Consider the following 12,770-nt stretch of genomic DNA (forward strand, 5'->3'; position numbering starts at 1 on the left):
TGGCATTGTGGTGTCATGACAACATCCTCTCCCTCAAAATCAGCAAAACCAAAATAGTTGATTGTCAACTTCAAGAAGCAGAAGAGGGAACACGCCCCGATCCACATCAACAGGACTTCAGTAGAGAGAGTCACGAGTTTTAGAGTTCCTCTGCGTCCACATCAGAGAGGACTTGACATGGAGCAAAAACACCACCACTCTTGTCAAGAGGGCGCAACAGCGTCTCTACTTCCTAAGACGACTGAAAGAAAATCAGCATGCTGCCCCGGGTCCTCTCCAAATACTACCGCTGCACCATTAAGAGTGTCCTGACCGGTTGCATCACGGCCTGTTATATCGGAATTTCTCCCTCCACAACTGCAAGGCCCCTCCGGCGGGTGGTGAAGACGGACCAGTACATCCCCTCACCATCGGGAGCATGTGGTTTGATAGAGCTGTCTCTGAGCCTGTTGGTATAACAATACACTGCCCCCATCCCCCTCAAAACATGTGTAGGCTTAAATATTGGACTATAAATTTTGCCTTCCTGTATTATACTTACGCTAAAAAAAAATATATATTTACTTTACATTCGTATTCTTATATTGTATTTCTTATTGTTGTTGCATCGTCGAGAAGGAACCTGCAAGTAAGCATTTTGTTGAACGATGTACGGGTATCCAGTACATACTACTAATAAAACTTTAAAGAGCCACTGAACACCGTTTTTCTGTTGTTCATTAGAAAAATTTGATTTCAGTCTTGGAGGTGTGTTTCCTGACCGATTCCGCGTATGGTTAATGATGTTTGTCCCTCATGAGACACCGTAGGAAGCTTATTCCACTTCCTTAAAATCCCCAGAATGAATCTAAGATGACTCAAGAAATCAGTAATAAAAAGTGACATTTTTGGCCAGGGTGTTTTAGTTGCGCAATTTTACATCTAACTAAGGTGTTTGGTGCCGTATTTCTCAACTTTAAAAATCGCTCAACGTGTTGTGTTAAGTTGGGCTGCTGGGCAGGTCTGTCTCACTATCAATGCTATTGAGTCCCACAGAATGAGTCATAATACCCATAAAACCTAGCGGGCAAACAAGGAAATGGTTCCATTCGTTTTTCCACCATTGATTTTTACCCCATAGGGGATTTTAGAAACACATGAAATAAGGTGTTTCGTGTAGGCTTACCCTGACATACTGACTAGACTGGGTATACGTGTGCGTCCACATGCTGATTTTTGTCCATCCACACCAGACGCGAGCAGGTTGAAATATCAAAACTAACTCTGAACCAACTATATTCATTTGGGGTCAGGTCGAAAAGCATTGAAACATTCATGGCAATTTAGCTAGCTAGCTTGCTGTTTCTAGCTAATGTATCCTGGGATCTAAACATTGGGTTGTTATTTGACCTGAAATGCACAAGGTCCTCTACTCCGACAATTAAGAAAAAGGGCAAACTGAGTTAGTTTCTAGTGATCTCTCCTCCTTCAGTCTTCTTCTTCTTTGGACTTTATATGGCGGTTGGCAACCAACTTTAAGGTGCATTACCACCACCAACTGGACTGGAGTGTAGACCTCAGTTCATCGTTCAATCACCCTTACATTACGCAAAGCAGATGGCTATCCATACATTTTTTTTGAAGAATCTCAAATCTCAAATATTTTGATTTGTTTAACACTTTTTTTGGTTACTACATGATTCCATGTGTGTTATTTCATAGTTTTGATGTCTTCACCATTATTCTACAATGTAGAAAATAGTAAAAATAAAGAAAAACCCTTTAAAGAGTAGGCTTGTCCAAACTTTTGACTGGTACTGTCTGTGTAAATTTACCCTTGCGGTGTGGTCAGCATGTTACCCTGGCGTGATGTTTTGATAAATGTAAATCTCTCTAGGACAAGGTGACTTTTAATCAATATATTCGCCTGTATTTACCCCCAAAAAATGAAATTCTAATTAGCTGCTAATGTGGCTATCATAAAGAACTACAAATACCATGATGCTCTGGACAAGATGGAGGAAAAGGTAAGAACCTCTGGATTAACTATCTAATATTAGCTAAATGTAGTAATGAATAAATAGGCTACATTTCTTTAAATTGATTAAATTGACTATTCTGTGAATTACGTATATACACACACTATATACACACATATATACACACACACACACACATATATATACACACACACACACATACATACATACACACACGTGTATGTATGTACATACATACAGTGAGGGGAAAAAAGTATTTGATCCCCTGCTAATTTTGCACGTTTGCCCACTTACAAAGAAAGGATCAGTCTATAATTTTAATGGTAGGTTTATTTGAACAGTGAGAGACAGAATAACAACAAAAAAATCCAGAAAAACGCATGTCCAAAATGTTATAAATTCATTTGCATTTTAATGAGGGTGTGACGCAATCGTGGAGCCTCCAGAGGCATGCAGAGGCCAAATCGAGCTCTGTACCACATCGCCATGCGCCTCCCAAATGTTGTAACAATGAGGAGGCCTCTGTATACTGTAGCTCCGTATTGACATGATTGGTTGACGGTAGGTGGGGGCGGTACATCCTGTATAAACACAAACTCACTTCCTTGACAACAGCTCTGCACTGCCCGGTGAAGCACAATAAGTATGAATGCCCTGACTTCTGCTGTCGTATCACCGTAAATCCTGCCAATGCAGATGTCAGATTAACCATATCACCCAGATGCACAATGCACTTTTCTCTCTCCAGAATACTCCTGCCAATTTGTGCACATTTCACTGGCGCCGGACGAAATGGTTGTCATTTCACAGTCCCCTAACCAATTGTGCTAGTGTGTGTTTTTTTTTTGCGTTATTTGTAACTTATTTTGTACATAACGTTTCTACCACCGTCTCTTATGACCCAAAAGAGCTTCTAGATATCAGGACAGCGATTATCCGTACTGGAAGAAGATTTTTTTTCTTTTAACGAGTCGGACACAAAGGATTTCCTCCAGACACCCAACAAGGCCCTCATCCCCGTTATTCGTAGGATAAAGAGACCGATATCGGGGACGTAGGTCTGGGTGCCTTGTAAGGATCCGATGGCTGATGGGTAATCTTCCTCTACCATCAGTACTATTAGCCAATGTACAATCACTGGATAATAAAATAGACAAACTACGATCACGTATATCCAACGGGACATTAAAAACTATAATATCTTTCGTGTCACCGAGTCCTGGCTGAACGACGACATGAATAACATACAGCTGGCAGGTTTTACGCTTTTTTGGCAGGATAGATCAGCAGCCCCTGGTAAGATAAGGGGTGTAGGGTCTATGTATATTTGTAAACAACAGCTGGTGCACAAAGTTTAAGGAAGTGTCAGTTTTTCTCACCTGAGGTAGAGTATCTCATGATAAGCTGTAGACCACACTATTTACCAAGAGAGTTTATCTATATTCTTTGTAGCTGTGTATTTACCACCACAAACCAATGCTGGCACTAAGACCGCACTCAATGAGCTGTATACGGCCATAAGCAAATCAGAAAATGCTCATCCAAACGCAGCGCTCCTAGTGGCCGGGGACTTTAATGCAGGGAAACTTAAATCCATTTTACCTAAATTCTACCAGCATGTGCAACCAGACGGGAAAAAAATAAAAAATAAATAATTAATAAAATAAAAAAAACTCTAGACCACCTTTACTCCACACACAGATGCGTACAAAGCTCTCCCTTGCCCTCCATTTGGCAAATCTGACCATAATTCTATCCTCCTGATTGCTGCTTACAAGCCAAAATTAAAGCAGGAAACACCAGAGACTGTCTATAAAAAAAGTGGTCAGATGAAGCAGATGCTAAACTACAGGACTGTTTTGCTTATCACAGACTGGAATATGTTGCGGTATTCTTCTGATGGCATTGAGGAGTACACCACATCAGTCACTGGCTTCATCAATAAGTGCATCGATGATGTCGTCCCCACAGTTACTGTACGTACATACTCCAACCAGAAGCCATGGATTACAGGCAACATCCGCACTGAGTTAAAGGGTAGAGCTGCCACTTTCAAGGAGCAGGACTCTAACCTGGAAGCTTATAAGAAATCCCGCTATGCCCTCCGACGAACCATCAAACAGGCAAAGCATCAATACATGGCTAAGATTGAATCGTACCACACTGGCACCGACGCTCGTCGGATGTGGCAGGACTTGCAAACTATTACAGAGTACAGAGGGAAGCACAGCCGCGAGCTGCCCAGTGACACAAGCCTACCAGACGAGCTAAATTACTTATATGCTCGCTTCGAGGCAAGTAACACCGAAACATGCATGACAGCATCAGCTGTTCCGGACGACTGTGATCACACTCTCCGCAGCTGATGTGAGTAAGACCTTTAAACAGGTCAACATTCACAAGCCGCAGGGCCAGACGGATTACCAGGACATGTACTCCGAGCATGCGCTGACCAACTGGCAAGTGTCTTCAATGACATTTTCAACATGTTCCTGATTGAGTCTGTAATACCAACATGCTTCAAGAAGACCACCATAGTGTTCTTGGGCACAAGGACTAAGGCAACCTGCCTAAATGACTACCGCCTTGTGGCACTCACATCTGTAGCCATGAAATGCTTTGAAAGGCTGGTCATGGCTCACAACACCATTATCCCAGAAACCCTAGACCCACTCCAATTTGCATACCACCCCAACAGATCCACAGATGATGCAATCTCTATTGCACTCCACACTGCCCTTTCCCACCTGGACAAAAGGAACACCTATGTGAGAATGCCATTTATTGACTACAGCTCAGCATACGACACCATAATGCCCTCAAAGCTCACCACTAAGCTAAGGACCCTGGGACTAAACACCTCCCTCTGCAACTGGATCCTGGACTTCCTGACTGACCGGCCCCAGGTGGTAAGGGTAGGCAACAACACATCCGCCACGCTGATCCTCAACACGGGTGCCCCTCAGGGGTGCGTGCTAAGTCCCCTCCTGTACTCCCTGTTCACTCACGACTCCAACACCATAATTGAGTTTGCCAATGACACAACAGTGGTAGGCCTGATCCCCGACAACAGTGAGACAGCCTATAGGGAGGAGGTCAGAGACCTGGCCATGTGGTGCCAGGACAACCTCTCCCTCAACGTGATCAAGACAAAGGAGATGATTGTGGACTACAGGAAAAGGAGGACTGAGCACACCCCCATTCTCATCGACGGGGCTGTAGTGGAGCAGGATGAGAGTTAAGTTACTCTTCCTGGGGTCCAGGAAAATTAAGGCAGTTTATACAATTTTTAAAACATTACAATACATTCACAGATTTCACAACTAGGGTTGCACATTTTCAGGAATATTCAGGAGGTGGAAACATTCCGTTAGAATTAACGGGAATATATGGGAAATAACGGGAATTAATGGAAATATTTGCAAATTAATATTAATACCATTTAAAATGTAGATTTTTTTTGCATTGGACATATTTACCATATCATATGGAGACAGAAACAGAAACTTTTTACCTTATAAGTAGACATAATTGCAAATGATTAAATCCTTCCAATAGAAATAATTTAGTTACGAATTAAACTTTAATTAAATGAGTTGACTCTTCACATGGGATGATTTCACTGAACAACAAAAGAAAGGGAATATTGAATGATCCCCAATGATCCATCACGTCTCCCAAAAAACATTTTCAACATACATCTGTAAAATGATAGTCTAGAAACTAAAGCTTTGGTTGTCTTCCTCTTAGGATTCCATGTCTTCTCCCTGGACCTCCTCAATGTCCACCTCTTGAACATCAGACTCTGAGGCCTCATCTTCACTGTCACTTTCCAACCTTGTTGAGGATGGCTCGTTGTCAGGCTCAAAAAGCCAAAAATTTGCCCCGGTTGGCCAACAATTTTTCAAACCTTGTATTGGTCAGCCTGTTGCGTGTTTTGGTGTGTGTGTTCCCAAACAAGGACCAGTTGCGCTCTGAGGCGGCTGATGTTGGTGGGATTTGGAGGATGATGGAGGCAACAGGGGAAAGAGCCTCAGATCCACAAAGTCCCTTCCACCAGGTGGCTGATGAGATATGTTGGCATGACTGCCATATTGCTTCTCCATCCCAAAGCCCTTGCTTGGAAGTGTACTTCACCAGACTGCCAAGAACCTTGCCCTCATCCAGGCCAAGGTGGTGAGACACGGTAGTGATGACACCATAGGCCTTGTTGATCTCTGCACCAGACGGGATGCTCTTGCCAGCATACTTGGGGTCCAACATGTACGCTGCAGCGTGTTTGGGCTTCAGGCAGAGGTCTTCATGCTTTTTGATGTATTTCAGAACTGCAGTTTCCTCTGCTTGGAGTAACAGTGAAGTGGGCAGGGCAGTATGGATTTATTCTCTCACATCTGCAAGCAGAGTCTGAACATCAGACAGGATGACATTCTCTCCCTCAATCCATGCAATGGTTACTGCTATAGGTTTCAGGCTGCTTACCACTCTCTCCCAAAATACATCATCCAGGAGGATCCTCTTGATTGGGCTGTCCATATCGGCAGACTGTGATATGGCCATTTCTTGGAGAGACTCCTTCCCCTCCAGGAGACAGTCAAACATGATGACAACACCACCCCAACGGGTGTTGCTGGGCAGCTTCAATGTGGTGCTCTTATTCTTCTCACTTTGCTTGGTGAGGTAGATTGCTGCTATAACTTGATGACCCTTCACATACCTAACCATTTCCTTGGCTCTCTTGTAGAGTGTATCCATTGTTTTCAGTGCCATGATGTCCTTGAGGAACAGATTCAATGCATGAGCAGCACAGCCAATAGTTGTGATGTGAGGGTAGGACTCCTCCACTTTAGACCAAGCATCCTTCATGTTCGCAGCATTGTCTGTCACCAGTGCAAATACCTTCTGTGGTCCAAGGTCATTGATTACTGCCTTCAGCTCATCTGCAATGTAGAGACCGGTGTGTCTGTTGTCCCTTGTGTCTGTGCTCTTGTAGAATACTGGTTGAGGGGTGGATATGATGTAGTTAATTATTCTTTGCTCACGAACAATTGACCACCCATCAGAGATGACTGCAATACAGTCTGCTTTCTCTATGATTTGCTTGACCTTCACTTGAACTCTGGTGCTCACAAAGCACCAATATACAGCTCGAGCAAGACATTCATCAGCATTTCTCTGACTACGTTCCTCCATTGAGTCAAAACTTCTGATTCCAGGAGGACCATGAGCTGTTGCTATCGATAAAGTGTCTGATTCATAATTTTCACCTCCAATAGAAGTAGAGGGACTTTAGTCAGAGGTTGCTTGTTGTGAGCGCTGAGGGAACTTTATGCACTTGGCCAGATGATTCTGCATCTTTGTTGCATTCTTCACATATGATTTGGCACAGTATTTGCAAATGCACACAGCTTTTCCTTCTACATTAGCTGCAGTGGAATGTCTCCACACATCAGATAGTGCCCGTGGCATTGTCCTGTAAAGATTAGGGAAAGAAATGAGTAAACAAAAACAACAAATTCAATTCCATGTACAGCTAAATAGTTAAGCAGTTAGATTAAACAACTCCTTTGTAAGATAAATGTTTTAAAATGTATGGAAACAGGTGAATTAACACTCCTCAGTTAGCAGGCTCAAACCCACATGGAAGCAAAAACTAACTAGCATAAATTGTTAACAAGTTAGATTTAAAACACACTTTGCTGTAGGCTACTATTTACAAGTTAACAAAAAAATCATTTATGCCATAAAATATATTCACCCCACCCAGTATTGTAATCAAAACTTACCAGAAAGCATGTAGTCCTTGGCTCAGTATAGTAGTGTGGGCTCAATAGTATCTCATTCGTGTGCAAGATCTTGAGAATCAGCTGTACATGTGATGGAAGAGTACACTGTGCATGCAGAGGGTTGCAATTCCATTGAATTGAGGATAGTTTAACCAAAATATGCCACAAGACCTAGAATTGCCTTATGTGTATCCCACAAAAAAAAGGTTCACTGTTATAAGCTAACTTTTTTGATGAATTTAAGCAAAATTGCCCAAATTCCAGGGCTTAACTTCCCACGGAAAAATTCTGGCCCTTTGCAACCCTATTCACAACACTCTGTGTGCCCTCAGGCCCCTACTCCACCACATATCTACAATACTAAATCCATGTGTGTGTGTGTATAGTGCATATGTTATCGTGTGTGTGTGTGTGTGTGTGTGTGTGTGTGTGTGTGTGTGTGTATGCATGTGTCTGTGCCAATGTGTGTGTCTCTTCACAGTCCCCGCTGTTCCATAAGGTGTATTTGTATCTGTTTTTTAAATCTAATTTTACTGCTGCATCAGTTACCCGATGTGGAATAGAGTTCCATGTAGTCATGGCTCTATGTAGTACTGTGCACCTCCCATAGTCTGTTCTGGACTTGGGGACTGTGAAGAGACCTCTGGTAGCATGTCTTGTGGGGTATGCATGGGTATCCGAGCTGTGTGCCAGTAGTTTAGACAGACAGCTCGGTGCATTGAACATGTCAATACCTCTCATCAATACAAGTAGTGATAAAAATCAACCTTTCCTCCACTTTCAGCCAGGAGAGACTGACATGCATATTATTAATATTAGCTCTCTATATACATCCAAGGACCAGCCGTGCTGCCCTGTTCTGAGACAATTGCAATTTTCCTAAGTCCTTTTTTTGTGGCACCTGACCACACGACTGAACAGTAGTCCAGGTGCGACAAAACTAGGGCCTGTAGGACCTGCCTTGTTGATAGTGTTATTAAGAAGGTAGAAACTAGGGTCTGTAGGACATGCCTTGTTGATAGTGTTGTTAAGAAGGTAGAAACTAGGGCCTGTAGGACCTGCCTTGTTGATAGTGTTGTTAAGAAGGTAGAAACTAGGGCCTGTAGGACCTGCCTTGTTGATAGTGTTGTTAAGAAGGCAGAGCATCGCTTTATTATAGACATACTTCTCCCCATTTTAGCTACTGTTGTATCAATATGTTTTGACCATGACAGTTTACAATCCAGTGTTACTCCAAGCAGTTTAGTCACCTCAACTTGCTCAATTTCGTCATTATTTACTACAATATTTAGTTGAGGTTTAGGGTTTAGTGAATGATTTGTTCCAAATACAATGCTTTTAGTTTTAGAAATATTTAGGGCTAACTTATTCCTTGTCACCCGCTCTGAAACTGACTGCAGCTCTTTGAGTGTTGCAGTCATTTCAGTCGCTGTAGTAGTTGACGTGTATAGTGTTGAGTCATCCACATACATAGACACTCTGGCTTTACTCAGTCAGTGGCATGTCGTTAGTAAAGTTCCTCGGTGTACACATCAACAATAAACTATCATGGTCCAAACACACCAAGACAGTCGTGAAGAGGGCACAACAAAGCCTATTCCCCCTCAGGAAACGGAAAAGATTTGTCTTGGGTCCTCAGATCCTCAAAAGGTTCTACAGCTGCACCATCGAGAGCATCCTGACTGGTTGTATCACCACCTGGTATGGCAATTGCTCGGCATCCGACCGCAAGGCGCTACAGAGGGTGCCGCGAACGGCCCAGTACATCACTGGGGCCAAGCTCCCTGCCATCCAGGACCTCTATACCAGGCGGTGTCAGAGGAAGGCCCAGTACATCACCGGGGCCAAGCTTCCTGCCATCCAGGACCTCTATACCAGGCGGTGTCAGAGGAAGGCCCAGTACATCACCGGGGCCAAGCTTCCTGCCATCCAGGACCTCGATACCAGGCGGTGTCAGAGGAAGGCCCTAAAAAGTCATATACCACCTGCATATTTGATTTGACCTATATAGCCTCACTATTGTTATTTTACTGCTGCTTTAATTATTTTTTACTTATATATTTTTTTACTTGACACTTATTTTTCTTAACTGCATTGTTGGTTAAGGTCTTGTAAGTAAGCATTTCACTGTAAGGTCTACACTTGTTGTATTCGGCGCATGTGACAAAAAAAACATTTGATTTGAATTGTTTGAGTTTGATTGTTAGTCTATATCAATTTTCCATTGCATATCACTAGTAGTACCATGACAAGGTGACTGGGAATATGGTTGAATACAAACAGTGTAGTTATTCCCTCCGTAAGGCAAATCAAACAGGAAAAACGTCAGTACAGAGACAAAGTGGAGTCGCAATTCAACGGCTCAGACACGAGACGTATGTGGCAGGGTCTACAGTCCTACAGGCTCTCGTTCTCTGTGGCCGTCGTGAGTAAGACATTTTAAGCGAGTTAACCCTCGCAAGGCTACCGGCCCAGACGGCATCCCTAGCCGCGTCCTCAGAGCATGCACAGACCAACTGGCTGGTGTGTTTACGGACATATTCAATCACTCCCTATCCCAGTCTGCTGTCCCCACTTGCTTCAAGATGTCCACCATTGTTCCTGTACCCAAGAAAGCTAAGGTAACTGAACTAAATGTCTATCGCCCCATAGGACTCACTTCTGTCATCATGAAGTGCTTTGAGAGGCTAGTTAAGGATCATATCACCTCTACCTTACACCCTTGACCTACTTCAATTTGATTACCGCCCCCAATAGATCCACAAACCTCAGGAGGCTGAAGAAATTCAGCTTGAGCCCTAAGACCCTCACAACCTTTTACAGATGAACAATTGAGAGCATCCTGTCGGGCTGTATCACCGCCTGGTACGGCAACTGCTCCGCCCGCAACCGCAGGACCCTCCAGAGGGTGGTGAGGTCTGCACAACGCATCACCGGGGCAAACTACCTGCCCTCCAGGACACCTACAGCACCCGATGTCACAGGAAGGCCAAAAAGATCATCAAGGACAACAACCACCCGAGCCACTGCCTGTTCACCCCGCTATCATACAGAAGGCGAGGTCAGTACAGGTGCATCAAAGCTGGGACCGAGAGACTGAAAAACAGCTTCTATCTCAAGGCCATCAGACTGTTAAACAGCCATCATTAGCACATTAGAGGCTGCTGCCCTAGATACATGGACTTGAAAATCACTGGCCACTTTAATAATGTTTACATACTGCTTTACTCATCTCATATGTATATACTGTATTCTATTCTACTGTATTTTAGTCAATGCCACTCCGACATTGCTCGTCCTAATATTTATACATTTCTTAATTCCATTCTTTTACTTTTAGATTTGTGTGTATTGTTGTGAATTGTTAGATACTACTGCAATGTTGGAGCTAGGAACACAAGCATTTCGCTACACCGGCAATAACATCTGCATGTGACCAATGACATTTTGTTTGATTTGATGAAAACCATAACTGGCACACAGATTTGTAGAAATTGTAAGGAATTGGCATTCAACATGAGAAAGGTTACCGATTTCTCGTGTAGCCTATTACCGGCAACTTGAGGAGAGAAATGGCAAATCTGCGAAAGCCAGCAGGAAGGAGAGGGAGGAGAATATTTGAGTCAGGTTAATGTTTTTTTCCTTCTGGTTATCTAGATCTCTGGCGCCTTCGTGAGGAATTTGTCTTATTTCATCAAAACGTAAGGGTCAGACAAGCTCAATGCGTTTTTGTTGATTTTATTAAAACACATAGGGTGTGTCTATCGATTGGTCGAAAGAACTGACGACTTTCAGTTGACCAAGATTTTTGTTGTTGTTGTTGTAGAATGCCCATTACTGTTGGCAAAGGTGTCAGGAGCTTGCTGGGATTTGTAGTCTTGCATTCTGTCTACTTTGATGCCAATTAGCATTTTCGAAACAAAGTAAATAGAGCCGAATGTATTGATAAAATGTCACCTTGTCAGAGAAAGGTTTACATGGTTATCAAAACGTCACGCCAGGGTAAACCTACATGAAACACCCCTTATTTTAAGTGTTTCTAAAACTCCCAATGGGGAAAAATGAATTGTGGAAAAACGAATGAAACCATTTCCCTGTTTGACCGCTAGGTTTTATGGGTATTATGACACCTCCACCTTGGGACTCTATTGTACAGAGACCAATCACTGCAGCTGTTCACCCCATGTTAGTGGGCAAATGTACATAATCAAATCAAAACACAGTCTTCATTTACCCGTTGTGATGCACGGATAATTCCAAACTCCGTTTTAGACAAGACTGACTTTATGACCAAAGTTGTCCCATTTACACTTTGACAAGCGAATAACTGTTTCCCGTGTGGCTCAGTTGGTAGAGCATGGTGTTTGCAACGTCAGGGTTGTGGGTTCGATTCCCACGGGGGACCAGTACGAAAAAATAAATTAAAAAAAATGTATGAAATGTTTGCATTCACTACTGTAAGTCGCTCTGGATAAGAGCGTCTGCTAAATGACTACAAATGTAAATGTTTCCGACTCATATCGATGCCGTTTTGAAAGAGTTTCGTTGTTTTTTTTTAAAGGCAGTCACTCTTTAATTCAACTTAAATATAGAACCTGTCGCCGGCGAACATACCGGCTGTGCACATCAAGCCCAGATCATAGTCTCGTTAGTGGAGATCCATAAAACCCACTAGCAGCTGCCTAGGCTAGACAATTTGGTACTTTTCTACCTCTGCACACACACTCACCCGTCACACCCCACTCACCTGTGTATTCTAGCTGTTCTGCATATCGTGGACTTTGGCACGGTTGCAAATAAAACAGCAAACGACGCGCTGTTTAGTGTCCGTATCATTTCGACAGAGATTGAATAGTAACCTATACCAGCTTTGACAGTAACATCAATGGCCGTGCACACATATTGTGTGAATGTGTTTTTATTAAACAGCAGTTGTCCACAAGGCTTCTCTTGTTACGAGGCAGTCATAATCAAACTCCTCGCTGACACGGAGCTCTGCCCCTTTGAC

General features: G+C 43.1%; 1 protein-coding gene across 2 annotated transcripts in view; it reads right to left on the reverse strand.

The window, feature by feature from the left end:
- l2hgdh (L-2-hydroxyglutarate dehydrogenase) overlaps window positions 1-12,769 on the reverse strand; it is a 30,241-nt gene extending 17,472 nt beyond the window's left edge. For both annotated transcript variants that reach the window (XM_014195232.2, XM_045709117.1), the window contains exon 1: window positions 12,510-12,769. In XM_014195232.2, coding sequence (XP_014050707.1) covers window positions 12,510-12,598 — 89 coding nt within the window. In that variant the 5' untranslated portion in view covers window positions 12,599-12,769. The remainder of the gene's footprint in view (window positions 1-12,509) is intronic.
- Window position 12,770: the final 1 nt, after the last annotated feature.

This window comes from Salmo salar, chromosome ssa01 (assembly GCF_905237065.1).
Source record: "Salmo salar chromosome ssa01, Ssal_v3.1, whole genome shotgun sequence".
NCBI lineage: Eukaryota > Metazoa > Chordata > Actinopteri > Salmoniformes > Salmonidae > Salmo > Salmo salar.